This window comes from Euleptes europaea, chromosome 10 (genome assembly GCF_029931775.1).
Source record: "Euleptes europaea isolate rEulEur1 chromosome 10, rEulEur1.hap1, whole genome shotgun sequence".
Taxonomy (NCBI): Eukaryota; Metazoa; Chordata; class Lepidosauria; order Squamata; family Sphaerodactylidae; genus Euleptes; species Euleptes europaea.
In genome coordinates, this window is record NC_079321.1 from 47,413,198 (window position 1) to 47,434,296 (window position 21,099).

General features: G+C 40.5%; 1 protein-coding gene across 1 annotated transcript in view; it reads left to right on the plus strand.

The window, feature by feature from the left end:
• CD109 (CD109 molecule) overlaps window positions 1-21,099 on the plus strand; it is a 95,301-nt gene that overhangs the window by 57,202 nt on the left and 17,000 nt on the right. The window contains exons 23-29 of the mRNA XM_056856180.1: window positions 910-1,086; window positions 3,152-3,233; window positions 8,564-8,792; window positions 12,011-12,176; window positions 13,232-13,422; window positions 15,265-15,420; window positions 15,512-15,577. Coding sequence (XP_056712158.1) covers window positions 910-1,086; window positions 3,152-3,233; window positions 8,564-8,792; window positions 12,011-12,176; window positions 13,232-13,422; window positions 15,265-15,420; window positions 15,512-15,577 — 1,067 coding nt within the window. The remainder of the gene's footprint in view (window positions 1-909; window positions 1,087-3,151; window positions 3,234-8,563; window positions 8,793-12,010; window positions 12,177-13,231; window positions 13,423-15,264; window positions 15,421-15,511; window positions 15,578-21,099) is intronic.

Consider the following 21,099-nt stretch of genomic DNA (forward strand, 5'->3'; position numbering starts at 1 on the left):
TCCACACAGAAAGGGATCTCTGTGTATCTCTCATTGCCACTGAGAATGCAAAGGCAGAGAAGTATCAACACAGCATTTTCCCAGCATATTACTTGCCTCTCTGTCCTCCTCTGCCTATCACTATTACTGGAGGGCATTTTCAAGCTTTTTTTATATCAGCAATCGACAATGCTGTAGTGCAATAACAATATATTGCAAAAATGTATTTTAAAAAATCTGTAGACCACGGGTGTCAAACTCATAAATGTCACTTGGTTGGGCCAGGCCAAGCCTCGTCAGTACAGATTGGGGGGTGGGGTGGGTGGCTTCCTTGACTGGCTTGTGCGCCAGATAAGAGCTCTCAAGGGCCAGATCCAGCCTGTGGGCCTTATGTTTGATACCCATGCTCTAGACCTTTTGGCTTCAGAGTTATAAGGGGAAATATACAGCCAGTGTGTTTTGCCTTATGCCTCTGAAAGGGAGAGGCCTGTTTAAAAATGAAAGCTTGGAACTAATACATTGTTGCAGTATATCATTATAATGTGACAAGCTTAATCTGTCAATTACCAATTTTGTTAAAAGCCTGAAAAATCTCTCTGGTGTATGGGTTGGGGTTCATGTTAGGAAAATCGCACTGATGTGTGTGGGGGCCTACAAAAATTCACACCTTCCCATCCTCATGGCCTCTGAAGGCTATTTGGCTGGGATCTCCCCCAAAAGATCATACCAAACCTTGTTTGGAAAACATCACAGCAAAGCAAGGGGAAACCCAGAAGTAGGAGGAATAGAGAATGTTATGTGGATGTTCCTGAAACCAGAGCTTCTGTAAGGGAACCAAGGTACAGCGAAACATTAGTGTGGAAACAGCTGAGTTTGCACACTGCTGATGAAAGCACTTTCATGTGTTGTCTTGTAAACTGTATCTTTCAGGTGACATGCTGGGCCCTTCTATCAGTGGTTTGGCATCACTGATCAAAATGCCTTATGGTTGTGGAGAACAGAACATGATTAATTTTGCACCTAATATTTACGTTCTGGACTACCTGACTAAAACAGGAGAGCTGAAGCACAATACTAAATCGACAGCTGTGTCGTATATGAGAGAAGGTAAGATTGTTTACGTAGTTTTTGGTTGTGGCTGTTGGTAAGGGACGTATATCCCACAACATTCTTCAGTTCTAGAAGCAAGAACGTATGTTGTTTTCTGGTAATTACATTGTGTGTAAGCTAACCTCTTGTGTTTGAGTGGGTGGTTTGTGCCCTTTTGGTGTCCAGTAGTACCTTAAAGACTAACAAAATTTCTGGCAGGGTATGAGCTTGATCTGGATGAAGTGAGCTGTGGCTTCATCTTCTCCGTTCTTTTCTACTTCTATTGGCAGACTAACACGGCTACCCATCATGATCTAACGATGTTCTGTGGCTGTTCCCCTTTAATGCAGGGGCTTCTTGTTTTCCATAAGGGGGGAAATCCTTGTGTGAAAACAGACATAGTTAAAATGAACCATGGTTTTGTGTTGTGTCTGCCGTGAGCCACTGTGGGCCTTTCCGGTTCTTGGGAGGAAACCACAGCATACATATAGTCCTGGCTACTGAGTTGTCCTTGCATCCCAGAGGTTGCATCTTTTTTAAACCCAGTCGGCCAAGTTTAATCTCTGGTGTAAGCCTGACTTGTACTGACATCCCAGAGCAGTCTCCCGCCAAGAGGAAATAAAATCCACTGAGAACAGAAACGGTTTCGTTTGCTTTGTTGAACTCCATAGGTTATATTTGGCCTGACAACTGGACTTTGGCCACCCTAAAGTTACACAGTTAGTTTCAAAAATAATGAACATCTGTTTTCTAAGGAACCTCTTTGATGTTAGCAAGCAATCTGTCACTCCCTGTAGGTTGATTTATATTACCAAAATGTTTTTAAACAGTCTTCAAACATTACTTTTATTCAAGTTATTTTTAAATGAGTCATAACTGCATTGTTAAATTTGACATTTGATGTTCTGTTTTGCTTAAATCGTCTTGGTGTTGGGTTTAAAGCAATGTTCTTAACATGCTTTTGTGACCAAAACAAGATTGGTGGTGGAATAGTTTTAATGAAACAACAACAAAAACCCCTTCCATTTCTTTAAGGTTGCTCAGTTGCTTCTTCTAGTCTTGTATCTGGTCTGGTCTTAACTGGTATTTAATTGTGTATTATGTATTCTTTTATACATCATAACAGAAGTACACTCAAGATGACTTAAAATAAACTTTATCTCAATTCCTAAAAGGGTACAGGCTCCAAAACTGTTGTTACAAACATTGCTTAATGTTTATGAATAGTTCTTTGATACAAAACTAACAGAACTATCCATCAATTTCTCCAGTGTCTCATGTGCATCACATTTTAAAATTGGAAGCCTTCTGCAGTAGAATACCATGTTTGTAAATATGCCTGAAGGATATTTGTCCAGCTTTTTTCTTAAGTGGCATAAGAGTTATACCGTACATGTTATATTAGGGTTGCACTTACAAGCTAAAATTTTTATCTAGATATGTAAAGTGGGAGCACAACAAAAATACATATTATACAGGTATATTTGCCAAGGAATGCTGATGGCTTCTATCCAGTGGCAAACCTGGGTTGGCTTCAGTCTAATGTGTGAAATGTCTCTGACAGTTACAGTCATCTTCCTAATATTTTAATATAAATCTACCTGTGGTTTCGGAGGCTATCGTATTTTGGTCACATGAGAAGATAAAAGTCACTGGAAAAGATAATCATGCTAGGAAAAGTTGAGGGCAGCAGGAAAAGAGGAAGACCCAACAGGAGATGGATTGACTCAATAAAGGAAGCCACAGCCCTCAATTTACAAGATATGAGCAAGGCTGTCAAAGATAGGACATTTTGGAGGACTTTGATTCATAGGGTCGCCATGAGGCGACTTGACGGCACTTAACACACAAACACACCTGTGGTTTAAACCCACTGTTCCTTGCACCATTCTTGGTGGATTTGATGAATAATTGTGTAGCAATCAGCGTTAAGACTAGTGTGCTTGTTGCATGAAGAATACTAATGCTGATCTTTACGTACTGAAGTAAAGCTATATTTTCCTTACAGGGAGATTATATTCAGCCAGGATAAACTATTTATTAAAAAAATTAGTCATCCTAAATTCTCATTCTTTTTCTTCAGGCTACCAAAGAGAGCTTCTCTTTCAAAGGGATGACGGCTCTTTCAGTGCTTTTGGAAACAGCGATCCCTCCGGAAGTTCATGGTAGGTATTTGTTTCTCAGACCAAACAATACACCATTGAAATTCATAAACATCAGCACAACTTTAACAGAAAAGAGGAGAGTTTAAGAATGAATAAGGCTTGGCTTCCTGCCCTGAAAAACCTCCAGACAAAGACAACATTCAACAATAGCCATACAGATTAGCTTTGGATTACACGCATTAACAGACCACTTCTGGATACAATGGTTCCATATTAACATACCATACCCTCATTAGCACATTATCTTGATACTACAGGACAATACTTTTGCAGGACAATACTCAGCTCAAACCCAACCCCTTTCTGACTATATATTACTCTTCCTACACCCTTGACACTGAGAGACACTGTCCTTCAGTGTTACTACTCTGAAGATGCCTGCCACAGTTGCTGGCGAAACGTCAGGAAAGAAAATTCCAAGACCACGGTTACACAGCCCAGATAACCTACAAGAACCAACAAACAATACACTGTGTTTTTTTTTTAAAAAAAGTCTAATTATTACTAAGGTGCATCAGTTACTGCTTGGTATAGCAACACTGGTAGAGTTTGGTAAATTAGTGCTTGGCATAGTAAAGTCACTTGCACGTGCAAGTCTTGTTGTTGTGACAACTTGTACGTTAGAGGCAGTAACTTTAATCTGTGGTCCTCATGTTGTGCTAGAGATTCTCATGCAGTAAATTTTCTCCAGTGGGGCTAGAAGTAGCTTGGATGTGGCAGTTTTCAGCAGACGGCAGCATGAGGCGAAAGAGTTCTTCAGCTTCCAGTGCTGCTTTCTGTTTTATTTTATTTTTTAAAGGCCAGAAAAATAACCACAGAACTAAATGTAACGTGTAGTTCCATTCTGCCTTTTTATCATTCCTCAGTATTTGATATTATGCATCATCTACATAAAGCTACTGAGAGAGATCACTTGGAACTCTGGGGTTAGGTGACATCAAAATACTACACACATGACTTTAGCGCTGGTTACATTAAGTAGCCAAGAATAGCTGCCATGATTGTATCCCAGTTTCTGGAGGCTGTAGTTGGATGAAACTTATACTTAAATTGAATCCAGACAAGAGATGTTACTAGTGTTTCATTTCAAGGCTCTAGAGTTGTGACGACCTTTTTCCGCACTCACAAAATGCCTATCACCCTCCACAACCTCTCTCCCATAGGTTCAGGGTTACAGGTGGGTTAGGCAGTCACACGTCACTATCCGTCTTGCCTCTTTTAAAATATAGAGAGAGCTGTGGCCATTTCACATACCAGTCCTTTCTCTGACTCACAGAGACACCAGCAGAAAGGGTAGCCAAGTCCCCTTTAATCACCCCTCATTCAGACAGTGCATAGAGCTTTTGGGGTTGGTTACTGTGTCGCGGTCCATGCCGTTAACGTAACCCAGCTCCTAGAATTGACCCCTTCCTAAAAAGGGATCTGTATCTATTCAGCCCGTTACCCACTAAGCAGGGATCAACACTTTCCACCTCTTGCGAGATAGACTTTCTATTAAATTGTTCCAGTAAAAATATGAAAAGAATATTTAAATAAAAATACTATTTATTTCACATAAAATATATGTGTGTAAATGGTTACAGAAATAAAACTATATTAGTTAGTTCAACAGGAACAATAATGTCATTTTATGTATGCAAGCAATATCAACAATCTCTATGACTCTATATGAGTGTTTTTCAAGTATATATTTCATTCAGGAAATAATACAGTTTATAGAAACCTTGTAAAATAATGGTTAGTGCATTGAATAAGTATTCTGATTCATTCTATGTAAATATAATCATACTTTACCCAGTCATGTCATTGCAGAATTTCTGTAAGGATTCTATAAGTTCATTTTAGAATAGTTAGATTTCCTTCAGGTATTCTCTAAGTATTTTTCTGTTATTTCAAAGAGAGATCTCTTTGGTTCCATAGTTTCATGTTAGAGCTGATACCATAGCTCTTACATCAGTCTGTTTGTTGACTGAAGGCATGAAACCATAGAGTCTCTATATGTTTGAGGTTTATGGGTTTGAAACCCATGTTCAGATTATAAAAGGCTATGTGAAAGCCATCTTTGAGTATGCATTGCTGTAAGCATTGCTGTATAGCTAAGAGCTATACTGTAATTAATCAGTATTTGAAGCTATGTGTAAAGCTTAACATTATGTGTAGAGTATAAACTCTATTCTACAATCTCTCTGGCAGTGTCAATCTTTAGAGAGTATTGTGTATAGTTCAGTTTAAGAGCTTAAGGCTCCATGGATCTCCATCCATGTATTTCAATTATATGTATTCCAATTAGAGTTATTCTATGTGTTAGTTATTGCTGTCTGTAATGCATATTTGTGTATGCATGTGTATGTCAGACAGTTCTGTGTGAGACCTCAGTCTTAGAACTGACTGCAGAGTATATTCAGTGCTTCCTCCTTGTGTAGAGAAACCCCTGGAATATGCTCTGTTAGTGGCATTTACATCTTGTCTGTCAGAACTAGGAAGTCTGTATAAAGCATAGACCTTATGAGAAGACATTAGTCTTGTTAGAACAAATGAGTTCTCAATGTCACCATATTCAAACATGGTAAGATCCATATCCTTATAATCCTTAGAGTATAAGGACCTTCATCACATATTCAGGATGAAGCATTGTACAGGCAGTTATTCCAGACAATCAGTCTTCAGAGAGACAGACTGTATGACATAATACCTCTCTTTGTGAGAGTTCTCCAGAAATTGAGACAAGAATAAATTATTCCTAATTCATGCAAGAATCAGGTTCTTAATTCACGCAAGAATCAGGCTGCCAAGTTTTTACATCTCTTGGTAGATGGAGGAAGTTCATAGGTCAGACCATCAGGATCTTCTCTAACCTTTAGTCAGAGAAAGATCTCTATTTAGACCATTTCAGAACCATTTATCTTGTAGATCGGCTTCTTCAGTCAACTTTAGTTCCAGCATCTCTTAGCTAAAGCATTCTATAAATAAACCATAACTTGTCAGTAGCCTGTAGCTCAATCAGTCAAGCTGCAATGGATACAATACACTTCTGCCATCTGCAACGGTTAAAGGACATGGCTCTGTCTATCTGACAGCTTCTGTAGCTGAGTGCTTCTGCAGCTGTGTGCTTCAGCTGACAGAGCAGTATTAAATGTTTACAATATCAGAACCTTGAATTCTACAACAGGTTGCCAACCTTGAGCTCATACAGCCATTTCAGTATTTCAGTGTATGAAGTGACATCATCTTTATTACACATTTTCGTCTTTATGCCTTCATGAAGCCTAATGGGATATACTTCCATACCAACATTCTATTTATACGTTAGAGCCTGCAACAACTGAAACACCGTTTCATTCACATGCTGCCACCATTTATTCATATCTCAAAATATATATAAACCAAGAACTCAGCTTACCTAAGAACATAAGAAAGGCCCTGCTGGATCAGACCAAGGCCCATCAAGTCCAGTAGTCTGTTTACACAGTGGCCAACCAGGTGCCTCTAGGAAGCCACTAACAAGACGAGTGCAGCAGCACCATCCTGCCTGTGTTCCAACCCACCCAAAATAATAGGCATGCTCCTCTGATACTAGAGAGAATAGGTATGCAGCATGACTAGTATCCATTCTAACTAACAGCCATGAATACCCCTCTCCTCCATGAATATGTCCACTCCCCTCTTAAAGCCCTCCAAGCTGGCAGCCATCACCACATCCTGGGGCAGGGAGTTCAACAATTTAACTATGCGTTGTGTGAAAAAATACTTCCTTTTATCTGTTTTGAATCTCTCACCCTCCAGCTTTAGCAGATGACCCCATGTTCTAGTATTATGAGAGAGGGAGAAAAACTTCTCCCTGTCCACTCTCTCCAAACCATTCAGCTTGTGTGTGTGTGTGCTTCTTTCCCTGACACAACCAGCCCACAGGGTTAAACAAACAAGGAATTAACTTTGATTTCTTGTGTGAATATAACACTGGAGTAGACCAGGTAGAAGTTAGAAAGTTTATTTTGAAATATACTTTTGAACTGTTTTCCTATTCCAGTGTTTGGGATCCTTTTTTATAAATTGACCCTTTTAGGAAGGCTGTAATAGGCTTCCCTTTCAGGCAGGATTTCCAGATAAATGAATTGTACTGAAGCCATTCTAGGTTTTTGTTTTGTTTCTGTTTTTTACCTAGTTCACTATCATCTCTATCTTGCTATGGAAAGCAGACTTTGGAGTTGCACTACTATAGTGTAGATCTCTCCCTAGGGTTGCCAACCTCCAGGTGATAACTGGAGAAGTCCTGGAATTATATCTGGTCTCCTGGCTATAGAGATCAGCTCCCCTAAAGAAAATGTCAGCTTTGGAGAGTGGACTGTATGGTATTATACCCTGCTGAGGTACCTTCCCTCCTCAAATCCTGCCCTTCCCAGGCTCCACCTCCAACATCTCCAGAATTTCCCAACTCAGAGCTGGTAACCCTATCTCTCCTCTTGCCCCCTCCATACTGCATCAGGGCCAGGTACACGCTACATCACAACCAGAGCTTTCAGTTCATGGGTCCTGTGCATCATCTTGGAACATTGCTAGGCATGCACTCACATGAAATAAGTGCTGCTATTGCTTGCATAAAAGTAACTAGCGCTTGAGTCTCAAGGTGAAGCAGGTCACTGAATTCTTCAAGGTGAGATGTGAAAAGCCAGTGCTGTGACAGTGAATGTTGAAAAACTTGCAACTGATAGTGGGTGAAACATCTGTACTTGTTTTGGCTTTGCACGTTAGTTCTTGCATTGCAAGTTGACTTAGGACCTCTCTTAGCTGAAGGAGAAGTTACCTGCCACACCTCAGCATTGCTTTTGTAAGTGTGACATAACACACTTTCCACTCTTTATGATTAGAATAGAACACTGTAGAATGCTGTAGAACCAGCCCAGTATATTTTCCAAATACAGTTGAGTCATTTATTTGTTCTTATGCCCAGTTTTTCCGTCTGAAGAGCTCAAGAGTATCATCTGGATGGCTTACAGGGCCGGGCAGAAAATCATGCTCACAAAAACATTGTACCATGTCTGTTACTTGCAACCACTTATAATGATAATGTGCAAATTTGGCTTCCATTTTCATTGCATATACTTGCTACTTGATGATTTTATATATTGGATATTTATGTTTTTAAATGTTATCCACCCTGAGCCTGGCTCGCTGGGAACGAGGGCGGGTTATAAATTCGAAAAATAAATAAATAAAAATACTTGCTGAAGAAAGAGTTGCGTGTCTCTGAGGCAACCTAAATAATAGCTTTATGTTAAATAGTAAAATATATTGCTGTGCATGTATTACATTTGATCATCTTTTCTCCCTAGGTTATCAGCTTTTGTATTGAAAAGTTTTTTTCAAGCTCAGCCTTACATAGATATTGATCCGTATATACTGGAGAGAACAGCTGCTTGGATAGTTAACCATCAGGCACAGAGTGGAGAATTCCTGGAACCTGGAAAAGTATTACACAGTGATCTGCAAGGAGGCATTGATAGCCCTGTCTCACTTACAGCTTATATTGCGGCAGCACTATTAGAGTATCAAACAAATCAGGTAGTAATATCACTGATGCGTTTTAAAAAGTGAAATGGCAACAATATACTTGAACAATATTTTAAATTAAGGAATACAGATAAATAGCATCACTGTTTTCTTTTGCTGTTATTGAAAAAATAAGAGTGTCAACTACTTTATGGCTTGAAATAAATTGTACTTCCTTCACTAAAAAAAGGAATTTTGTTGACATTTACTTTTGAGACTTGTTAAATTACTTTAAAACATTTTATTCATAATTCAAAGGACTGTATTCTAACCTTTGTGAATAATAACCTGTGTGAATAATAACCTGTGCTATTCTAATATATAATCTGAAAGGGTCTCTAGGTCTTGCATAATGGGCTGTTTGTTGGCTTTGATTCTATAACTTCATTTGCACATGCGGTGGCTGAATTCACATGTGAAAATTCAATCCCTGTCCTGTTGCTGGTTTGTACATATGAAAGCAGAAAGATGCTTGTATCAGCTTTATGAATCTATTAATGGCCATGTAGGAGGGTTGATTTGCAACATCATGCCAACCTTCCTGCATGTCACAGTACATGCATAATTTTAGCACATCCTTCATGCAAAACATCACCTGGGAGAGTTGTGTTTGTGTTTATACCAATCCTTTGTCCTGGAATCCATTACACTTATGACTGAGGTTAGCATGGACTGTAACAATGAATCCCATCTCAACTATCCCCCTTTTTAGAAGATTTTCTTGGCAATGAGTTGGATCCAAACATCATTTTCTGCCTACAGAAGGCTGAACAGAACAGCAGAATTAGCAGAACAGAACTTTCAGGTTCTTGTAGGTTATCCGGGCTGTGTAACCGTGGTCTTGGTATTTTCTTTCCTGACGTTTTGCCAGCAGCTGTGGCAGGCATCTTCAGAGGAGTAACACTGAAGATGCCTGCCACAGCTGCTGGCGAACATCAGGAAAGAAAATACCAAGACCACGGTTACACAGCCCAGATAACCTACAAGAACCAATGAACTCTGACCGTGAAAACCTTCGACATAACTTTCAGGCTTCCTCCTCCCTCTGCAGCCAATGGAACTCCCCAAGTGCTGTTCCTCGGGGACAGAAGATCCCTGGGAACAGCATGAGAGGAGGGGAACTGACAAAAATCACTTCCTCCATCCGCTGGCAGAAAATGCTGCTTGGACCCAGTCCAATCTAGTTTTTCTTTAAACAAGTGCAGAGGGTGGCGTTGTGCTATTTTACAAGCTGCAAGTACAACTCTGTCCTCTTTGGTGGTCCAAAGAACAATTTATTTTCACTTTTTCTTTCCTCTCTCACTTTCATCCTTTCACTCTTTTTCTCACTTTTAATTTCCCTTTTTTCTAAGAACCAGGAGCAAATAAATGTTTGTATGCTGTTGAACCCATTACCTTGTTTTAAAAATAAACACATTTGAGTTTCTTTTTTTTAATTTGGGGGCTAAAGATCAGCATTTGATCTGAAAACTATAGTGGTCAAACAGATACTTTAACACAAAACTATCCTTGGTACAAACAGCATGAATGAAATTCTCCCTTTGAGGCTTGCAAAATGAGCTGTAGTTGTTGTGCAGTTCATTGCTGTGTGTAAGCAAGAATGTTTTATTCTGAAACATTCCTAAAATGAGAAGTTGAAAAGAGAAACAGAACAAAAATACTGACACATTAACCTGGTGAATGGGGAGCGCAATAGGAAAGGATGAGATTTTCTGACATTTTAATTGTATTTTGAAGTACGTGCAGAGCAGTGGTGGGGGAACAGTTCTGGTGCTGAGAGAAGCTGCTGGAGGCGGCTGACAACTAAAGCAATACCAACAAGTCAGTAAAAATAAACCTAGTCATTAAAACAATAAAAACAAGCCAAGACACTAAAAGCAGGTCAAGGCAAACATGCCCAGATAAAAAAAACATGGTTTAACCTCTGCGCTGTGTCATCTTCTCTAATACTGCAATCCTGTGCATAACCAATATAAAACATCATAGTAGCAAAAAGCAGCATAAATGACACAAAAAAGCAGCAGCATAAAGTAAAAGAAAATACCATCCAAACCACAGAAAAAAATCTTAAAAAGAAAATCCTAAGAGCCTGGCATTCTGCGTGCTGCACTCCGTTCTTCTTAAGCTTTCTAGCTCAGGACACTGACTTTAGGAATCCTGATGGTACAGAGTGCAGTCATCTGGTATGAGCCCCACGCTCAGAAACTTAAGACTCCAGTGCTCTTTCTTTGAAAGGCAGCATCTTTTCTGTAGAGATTGCCCTGAATAGCCCACTGCTTGGAGGGCAAGTGCACACGCAGGTGGTTTCTACACAGAGATAGTACAGCAGCAGCGGGGCTTCCACGTGGCAGGTTTCCCAGTTTCCCTGCCTGAGTCCCCAGCAGGGGCCATCCCCCAGGCCACCAGTGCTTTTCAAGGGCTTCTTAAAATTGGCATTTGAATATTATTGTATTGCTGCAATGTTATAATATTAATATATTAATTATGATGTTGTTGCTATTGTTATTCATGTTATTATTATATTGATATAATGTTATAACAATCCATGTTTCAGATCCCCTGAATTCCCAGCTTTTGTTTTTTTTAAAGTAAGCCTCTACCATTTCTGTTGTTGTGATATGCCTTTTCCTTTATATCTCCACAACAAAAGGGCTAGGGACTTATTTTATTTTAATGAAAGCTGGGAATTCCGAGACAGATTTTTATAATGTTATTATATTGATATTCAATAGCTGATTTAAAAAAACCCCTCTGTTACCAGGGTAGGAGGGGAATGGTCACAGTGAGGATAGTGTTAGGGGAAATAGCTCCCATTTGTGGTGGGAAAATCCAAACTTTCCCACCCATATGACCGCCATTCAGGCTTTGCTGCAATCTTTCTCAAAACTTCACAGCAAAGCTGGTTTGAGAATAATCAGAGAAAAGCTGGGGAAACTCCAAGTGGTGCGTGAATGTGCCACAATGCTATGGGAAGCAGGAAAAAAAACCTCGCTTCCCAACAGCAATGCAGGCAATTCATATGGAAATTCTGCGATGCATACAATATTCTGTGGGTTTTGTTTGCTCCCACATAACTGCAGCAAGCACACAGTCCTAATATAAATGAACTAGTGCTTTTACTTATTGTATTTGCATCGGTAGTTTAATCCACTGTTGTAACCAGCATTTGTTTGGTTAAATGTTAGGCTGTTGAACTGTATTTCTTACAATATCATTTTTTTTTTACCCAGTATGACAGAAACATCAGAAAGGCTTTGAATTTTCTAGAAATGAAGTTAAGTGAAGGAATATCAGATAATTATACACTGGCCCTTGTGACATATGCCTTATCATTGGCTGAGAGCTCACAAGCAAAGACTGCACTGAACATCTTGAATGGCAAATCAGAACGTCAAGGTAAGATACTTTTTTTACATAGGGAAGCACTTACAGGAGTGTTTGAAACAGGATCAAAGTTCAGAACGCTATTTGAGATTTGATTTTTAAAAAAGCTTAAAGGTATATCTGAGAGAAAGGTGTATGGATTTTATTTATTTAAGAACCACTCACAGAATTCCATTTGCAGAGCTGGGGGTTTCCTAACCTTCTGTACAACTATGGTCCCATGTGCCTACTCAGAAGCCTTTCAGAAGCAGTAGGTAATATTGGGGGACGACGACAATATTTCAGTTCATGCAAACTAATCTAGGTACCTAAAGGGTACCTAGATATCTTCACATATTTTGGATCTCTTCACATATTAAATCTTCTGTTTGTACGCTTCAGATTTTTTAAGGGTAAAGCCATAACACCCATGTTGCTAACTCCATAAAAGCTGTTGGTGCAATTGATTGTTTGATTGATTGATATGTTAGTCAATTAAAGGATCTTGACTGCATCAAAAATGCCCTTCCAACTCCTTACTTTTTTGCATGATCCCCCGAAAGCAAGCTTTATGGGAGCAGGCAGCAAAGCAAGTGGTTATGTACAAGCCTGACATTAAAATGGAAGATGAATGTGACAAACAGCTATTTAAAAATGCCAGTATTTTACAGGTACCTTCACCACAGATAAGAGATTAATTGTGGCTGCTCCTTGAGTATGCACTGGGTGACAAATCCCAAGTGAAGTCGACACATACCTGCTTTGCATTTCTTAAGAGCCCCTTTAACGTAACCTTTTACATTTGTTTCACCACCATACAAGCATTCACATGAAGAATCACAGCCACAACTTAGCTATGCAAACCTCAATTGCTAATGGCTATGCAAACGAAGGAGAAGGCAAGTGGGTGGGGTGGAATTGGTTTGACTTTCTCCTGTTGCATCAGGACTGTGAATAGTCATTTTAAAGGTCGGATTTAAAAAAGCTTTGAGCGAGCATCTAAATTGACTCTGCATAAATGGCCTAAGATACAGACGAGATGTACACTTCTTGTGGTTGTGATACGAGAGACATTTTATTTTTTTCAGGAGAACTCCGGTTCTGGGTATCCCCAGCTACTGAACTGTCTGATTCCTGGCAGCCACCCTCTACTGATACCGAGCTTGCAGGCTATGCCCTGTTGTCTCATGTTAAACAACAGAGATTATTAGAAGGGGTACCCATTATGAAGTGGCTACTCAAGCAAAGGAACAGCCTTGGAGGTTATACTTCTACACAGGTTAGAGCATGATCTTCATACATTTAACTGTGTTGGAATCTTCTTAGAATGCATATTAGTTTCATACGTGGTTCTATCATGCTGTATTTCATTCAGAGTTTCATACTGGAAACTTACAAAACATATGAATTTTGGTAAATGAATTGCTCAGTCAGGGGTTTCTGAAGTTGCAGGAATGTGTGAAGTAAATACTACCCACATGTCTTCAAGGAAGAGGGAGAGATTTTTTATTTTCAAAATGGGCCGGTCAGCACCTGCTTTTATGTTTATGGAGGAGTCACAGTACTGCTTCGAATTGTTACTTTCTGTATTGAAAAGCATGCATTAAATCATTTCAAACTTAAGAAAATATTTAACAAACTATTCATTGATAAACACAGGACTCCTTTAAATGTGAAATTCACCAGGAGCCACCCCAGAACAACATTCAGGGCTAGTATGAGGGGTAGTGGATAGAAACTGGAAAGACCTGTTTTCAGGTCCTTACTCCACAGTGCATAATCAGTTGTACCTTAGCCTGTCTTACCTCACAGAATTGTTATGAGGATTACGTTGAATAATACTATGTATGCTGATGAAGAATATTGTAAATAACAATTTGCTGAATCTTAATTCTCCCTAAAAACGCTCTGCCTTTTTAAACCATAAAACCCCATGCTTCTTCAGCCAGTGTGTGGAGCAAAAATGAAATGGCTTAATGTATGGAAGAACCTTGCACCACCTAGTTTTCTTTGGCTTTGATTCATTCCAGTCAGCACTATAAAGAAGATGAAACTGGCTTCTCCTTAGCTGTGGTTTCTGCCAGAAGGTGGCAAGCGCTGCCAAGGAGGGCGAGTAGGGGACTGCTGGTGCTACTGTGAGAAGGCTGGAACTGAACTGTTTAGTGGGCTGTTTGGCTTGTGCACCACTGGGGGAGTAGCTGCTTGTCAGCGGACTGCCTCTCCCCTGCCCCCCGGGGCATTCCTTTTAAAACAGCGTGTCCAAGACAATGGAGGTCTGGGTGGTACAAAGAACCGCTACCAGTATTGAAAGTTCGAAAGTATTTATTAAAAAGAAAATGTTCACAAGCATACTCTCAGCACAGATTGAGGAAGGGGTTCAAAAGAAAAGGGCAAAACGCAATCCCTCTGTGCCTCCCTCTGTACAGGCCCCAGCAGATGTTAAAGATAAGGCAGGCTCCTTAGCTTAGAAAGTTATAGGTGTTCTACAGGGTTTCCATTACAGGCTGTTTCAGGTGTGCAGGCCAGTGAATGGCAGCTACTGCCCCCTACAGACAAGAGTTCTGTCTGCCTTGATGGAATCAGCACAAAAGAGACCCCTCCTTCCTTGCCCCCAGGAGTTTTATCATCCCTCTTTCTCCTCCCACTGACCAGGTCAGGCCAGGTCAAAGAAGCTTTTCCTGACGTCTCCAGGAGTTTCTTCCTGAAGCCTTTCTAGCACTTCAATCCTCCAAATCTCTGTTCCCTTCTAGAGATCACCTATGGAAGGGGGGATGGTCCCGGACCATCGCATTGTCTCCAGCTAGACCTATTAGCATTTCTAAAAGGGTGGCTGAGGTGAGGCTCGAAAGCAATTGAATTAACTTCTCCCCTCCTGCCTGTTCTCAGCCAAGACAGAAAAAGCTTTTTAAAACGGCAAGTGAAGGTTTTGCTCAGTTCAAACCTCCCTCCAAAAATGCATTTGTTCAGAGGCTGTATCATGGATCATTGCAGGGTGCTGATGGGGCAGAGGCTCCTGTGTAAACTGATATTCTAAGAGTCCATCTGAGCTATTGCACTTTGAGGCAGGCTTACTATGCAGGCATTCACATCAAATACAATTTGTTCTTGTTTCCCTAAACAGGACACCATTGTGGCCCTGCAGGCTTTGAGTGCCTGCGCTGTCCATACTGCTGGCAGTGACATAGAAATGGATGTAGTTGTCCATTCAACAGGTGAAGAAAATCCATTCGTGTACAGACTTGATAATGAAAACCGCTTCGTTCTCAAAAGCAAAGAGGTGACGTAGTAAAGGAGCAAGGCTTTGTCCAACAAGTGCCTCCTCTTTGCTACAGTTTCTGAGCATGCTAAAAAATTTCCATTTCTTTTAGATTGCGACTACACAGCCCGTGGAGGTTACAGTTTTAACCAGCGGTCATGGGTTTGGAATCTTTCAGGTATGTAGCCATAGTATATACTTTTTTAAGGGAGGAGGAGTTACCCTTTGAAAAGAATTTTGCTGTGAAAGGCTACTTATATTGGAAACTCTTATAGGTGGATAACTTTTGCATTATTAGGGTTGGATTCAATATTGTGTCAAGTAGGCCACTGCCCAGGGCCTCGTTCTAACTTTGGCATGTGCTGTGACTTAATGATCTTGGATTTCCCTAGTTTGGGAATGAGGTTAGCTCTGGAAGGTATTACCACGTGGCTCCATTTGTATTTGAGGTCTGCCTGTATTTGAGGATATATATTTATTGATATGGTCTGTTTGACCAGCCAAAGGTTAATACATAATACTTGATGATGCTGTCAGAGGACGCAGTGTAGTTTATGGATCAAAGTTGCATTCTGTGGATCACCTAGGGTCTGATTTAGCTTAGGAACAAGCCCGCTGTAGGTAAAGGTAGAGGTCCCCTGTGCAAGCACCGGGTCATTCCTGACCCATGGGGTGACGTCACATCCCAACCTTTACGAGGCAGACTTTGTTTACGGGGTGGTTTGCCAGTGCCTTAAGCCCGCTGTACAAATCTTTAAATTAATATCGATGGAATTGCCCCACTGGGCCAAACGCCATGCTGTCTTGTGCTTTGCACAGACAGTAGAACATGTGACATTCACAAAACATCTCTCATTGAACTTGTAGAAATTGCAGTTTAACCTATATGCTGTTAATATAAAATTCAACATGATGTTGGAGTATCATAAATCACCACTCTGATTAATGCATTTTTTAAAATGCTGTTTCTGATTACAACCAAGATCAAATGTGCCAGAGAATAATATGAGTCCCAGTAGTGAAGGCCAAGATTGGATTCTGATTCACATTAGGGAATTATTTATTCATCCATCATATCAGAAGGCAGTGAATTTAACAGTGATTGTTTCCAGCACTAGGAAAACTGCTGGAAACTATTTATGAATGCAAAATATCGCAGGTTTATAAAAAATAATCCTGAAATGGCCAAAGCTGATTTGACATCAATAGATTAGTCAAGCATAAATTTTGCATTATACATTTAAATTTGCTACCATAATAAATTAACTTTAGATAGCAGTGTCTGTTGAATATTCTCAGAACACTCTGGTCCTGGGCATACTTACTCAGAAGTATGCCCCAGTGTGTTCTAGAGTATTTAGTAAGTGTGCATTGTTAGTTTGCTGTTTGTACTATTGTGTGGCATTAGGACAGCAGCACGTGGAGACTGGACCTAAGTGGCGGCCATGTGCCCATGTTGGGCCCTGACTCTCAAACCCATTGTTAGTGTATTTGAGGAAGGGGACCCCTCAGAGAGCGGGACTACACTACACTAGAGTCTCAGGAAATCTGGCAGACCTTCGCTTTGAATAGACGGGGACAAGAAAGAAGGTTTCCCTGGCAAAACATGGATCTAGGCATATGGCTGGATATCCATTCCGTGCACCACCACAGCAAAATCAGATTTATAGCATGGAGCTATCTTGGTATAGTTCCAAAAGTCTGCACTTTATCCTCTATAGCTTGGCAAAGCAAAAGAAAGGCTTTTGGAGGAATTTCATCCAATACAGTTTTGGTTTACTAGAACCATCTCCTACCTTTTTTTTTAACTTGGCAAGATTCCCATTGAATGAAAAAGATGTAGACTTTGAAATCCTCCCCTTCAGCCCATAACTAAATCTGTTTCATATCTAAATGATATAGCATTGAATTGTGACTATTGCTTTTCTAAGATTTCATTGTATTAAAGGCTCCTGATCCTTTCAACTGAAGTTGAAATGGCTACAATCTGATCCTATGAGCCATTCTGGCAAAGCAGCAGCTCATGTATGTGTGTTAAGTGCCGTCAAGTCGCTTCCGACTCATGGCGACCCTATGAATGAAAGTCCTCCAAAATGTCCTATCTTTGACAGCCTTTCTCAGATCTTGCAAATTGAAGGCTGTGGCTTCCTTTATTGAGTCAATCCATCTCTTTCTGGGTCTTCCTCTTTTCCTGCTGCCCTCAACTTTTCCTATCATGACTGTCTTTTCCAGTGACTCTTGTCGTCTCATGATGTGACCAAAATACGATAGCCTCAGTTTAGTCATTTTAGCTTCTAGCTAAAAAGCAGCTCATACAATGTAGTATATCTGTCCCAACCTTGATGTGACAGATGTCACTCTACTTGCTGATGCAGGGATGCTAATTTCAGGCCAAGTGCTAGATCAGATTATAGCCATTTCAACTTCAGTGCCAGAGAGCCAGTGTGGTGTAGTGGTTAAGAGGGGTGGTTTGGAGCAGTGGAGTCTGATCTGGAGAACCAGGTTTGATTCCCCACTCTTCCACATAAGCGGTAGAGACTAATCTGGTGAACTGGATTGGTTTCCCCACTCCTCCACATGAAGCCAGCTGGGTGACCTTGGGCTAGTCAAACTTAGCCCCACCTACCTCACAGGGTGTGTGTTGTGGGGAGGGGAAGGGAAGGTGATTGTAAGCTGGTTTGATTCTTCCTTAAGTGGTAGAGAAAGTTGGCATATAAAAACCAACTCTTCTTCTGACCTTCCAATGTTCTTGAATGGCTATGCTGTAAAGGGAGTTTTGTAAGAATGGGGAGGCTGGGGAGAGGCTGGTGAAAACCTTTCAAGCAGCATCTTACTGTTTTCTTGCTAGCCCAGGAACGGGAAACTGGCATATTTTTTAGGAGTACGAGTACAATATCTCTATCGCATGTAAGACTTTTATGAAGAAAACTAGAGTTTGCTGTTTAGTGAGTAGGGGTGTGCAAAAATTTTTTGGGGCAGATTTGGATATGGGTATATTGTAGCCGAAAAGTTTCAGGATTCCTGAATATTCCCAAACTCCCATAACGGGATGGGTTTTTCCCCAGGGTATTTTGGGGAATCTGAAAAAAAAAATTGGCTCTGTTTTAGCCTATTTGGGAATTTTTCTGGGGCTTTGGGGGCTGTTTTTTAAGGTAGATGCACCAAATATGCAGAATAGCTGCTGGTGACTCTTGTTAGAAGAATCCCCAAATTTGTTAATGATTGAATCGGGATAGAATTTTATATGCCCCCAAAGAAGGTGCCCCCATCCTTCATTATTTCCAGTGGAGGAAAAAATATCCCTTTTTCCTCCAGGGGAAAAGCAAAGAGGCATGACTGTGAGCAACCCAAGAACCAGCACAAGCCCAACAGAACCAAACCAGAACCCACAAATCCAGCAGACCCACAAGCCAGTATGACAAAGTCTAACAGCATCAATGTCAAACCAGAGAATCACAGCACAAAAAAAGGGGCAAGGGGCACTTTGTCTAGCCTAGATGAGCTAAATGCAACGTGCAAGTGCCCACCAGAATCCAGGCCCACTCTGGCAGTGAAAGCCCAACAAAACCATTGTCAAACCACAGAATGCCAGCATTTAAAACATTTTTGGGATTTTTTGTCTTTTTTTACAATCAAGGGCAAGAAACCCTACATAGCGATCTTAAATGCAGGGGGCCACTTTTGCAAGCCCAGAAGAAGCCATTGCAATGTGCGGAAGCTCTTCAGAACCAAGGCCCACTCAAGCAGTGCAAGGCCAGCAAAACCTATGTCAATCCAGAGAATCTCTAAAGTAGAGACTGAAGTTGGGGTCACATTTGCTAGCCCAGAGGAACCAAATGCAATGTGCAGGTTCCCACCAGAACCCAGGCCCACTCTGGCAGTGAAAGCCCAACAGAACCATTGTCAAACCACAGAATGGTGGTTTTTGGGAATTAAAAAAACACAAACCTGGTGCCTCTCCAGAGACCTGCTTGAAGTGGCTCACAATGCCAAACTGCACAATAAAAGCATAAAAGCAACATCATTAAAATATATAATAAACATGCCATAAAACCAGCATAAAAGCAAGCCAGGCATTAAAAACAGCGTAAAACAACAACCAGCAGTCGGAAACGATCTTAATGAAACAATCCTCAGGCTAGAAGTAGACCATAAAAAGAAGTAAGAACTGGAACCCCTCAGCTCAAAGCCTGTGTGATGTACATCGTGCACCATTGTGCATCATAAGCACAGTCATGAGGGAATGTGTGGACTGTGCACAACAAATGGATAAAAAGTGGGCTGTGCATGACCTGGTCCTCGCAGTCCCCATGGTGGATAGGCACAGGTACAAAGCATGGATGCAAATCACAGTTAAATGTAGGCTGGGAAGGGATAGTGGTGTGTTGGCTGCATAGACACCCCTCTTTTGAAACCACCATGCAAATGTGTCTAAGAACTGAGTTGATAAAACCATCTCTGCTTGTGATAACAACTCTTGCTTTGGTTTGTTTGTAGGTAAGCACAAGCCTTTCTAGTCTTGCCCAGGTACTGTAGCAAGGTAAAGCATCCTTCAGTGAACTTTTTTGTGTGTTTTGCACTGAGTTCTCTTTGTCCGGGGTCAAGAAGGAACAGAAAAGTAAACATTAGGCCTTCCAGTAAAATCATTCTTAAGGGGTCATTCCATTTGTTGCTTCAGATGTTCTTGTGTTGCTGGTAAATTCTTCCCCTTTTGCTTTCCTTGGCAAATATTAAAGCAGCAGTGTGTGTGTGATGACAAATTACTGATTTGCTTCCAGCTTGGTTTGACCAAATTCACAGCATGCCTCTAATAGAGAAAAGGCACGTTTTACTTTATTTTGGGGGGGATCTTGTGGCATTTGTTTTGAGTTGGACTGGTAGTTTTGGATCCCTTGTCAATTTGGAAATCATGACATGCTCTGTCATTGTTGTCTTTATTCTTATATTTTATTAATCCGTTTATATATTTATCTTGCTAAACCTTGAAGTTCCATAAGCCAACTGTTTTTTACTTCTGGGGCTTCAAACGCCTGTTTGCACAAATGTGGATTTGCAACCCTTGTATGTTTCACTCAAGATCTTTGGTCGGATGAGCTTGAAATGAAAGGAAAGGATTTGCAACCCTCTGGGTGTGTCATTTGAAACAAAAACCTGGCAGTTTGGGGGGTTTTCTTTCACTACATCTCAGGGGTAAGATTCATAGGAAGATTTAAAAGCCTTGATATATTAAAAATTAGATTGAAGAAAGCATTACATTTTAAGAACATGGTTTGCCTTCCCTCCCTTTAATACCTCATAATAACGACAGCAATGTTATCAACAGAGGACAAATGTTAACGGATTTTTACCTTTGGAGTTTAGTCCTTTCTAAGAGGATCAGGGTGTAGAATGGATGCTAGCCAGAAACAGAGATAATTGGATGGAGTCCGAAACATTAAAACAACAACAACACTAAGTTCAGTGAATGGGCAATAGTTACTTATATGTTGTTGTATATACTGCTAAGTATATATTTGTATGACTACTTTTAACTTATGACGCTGGATCCAGTGAGATACCCTTGCAGAGCAGGACTTCCCTACTTCTCGGCTCAGAGGGACAAAGGGCATCTTTATGATGGGTGTTTCCTTTTCCTCTTAGCTCGGGAGGCAGGATTTAATATTTAAATTTTTTCCTGGCTTCTCAGGGTAAACGCCCCCT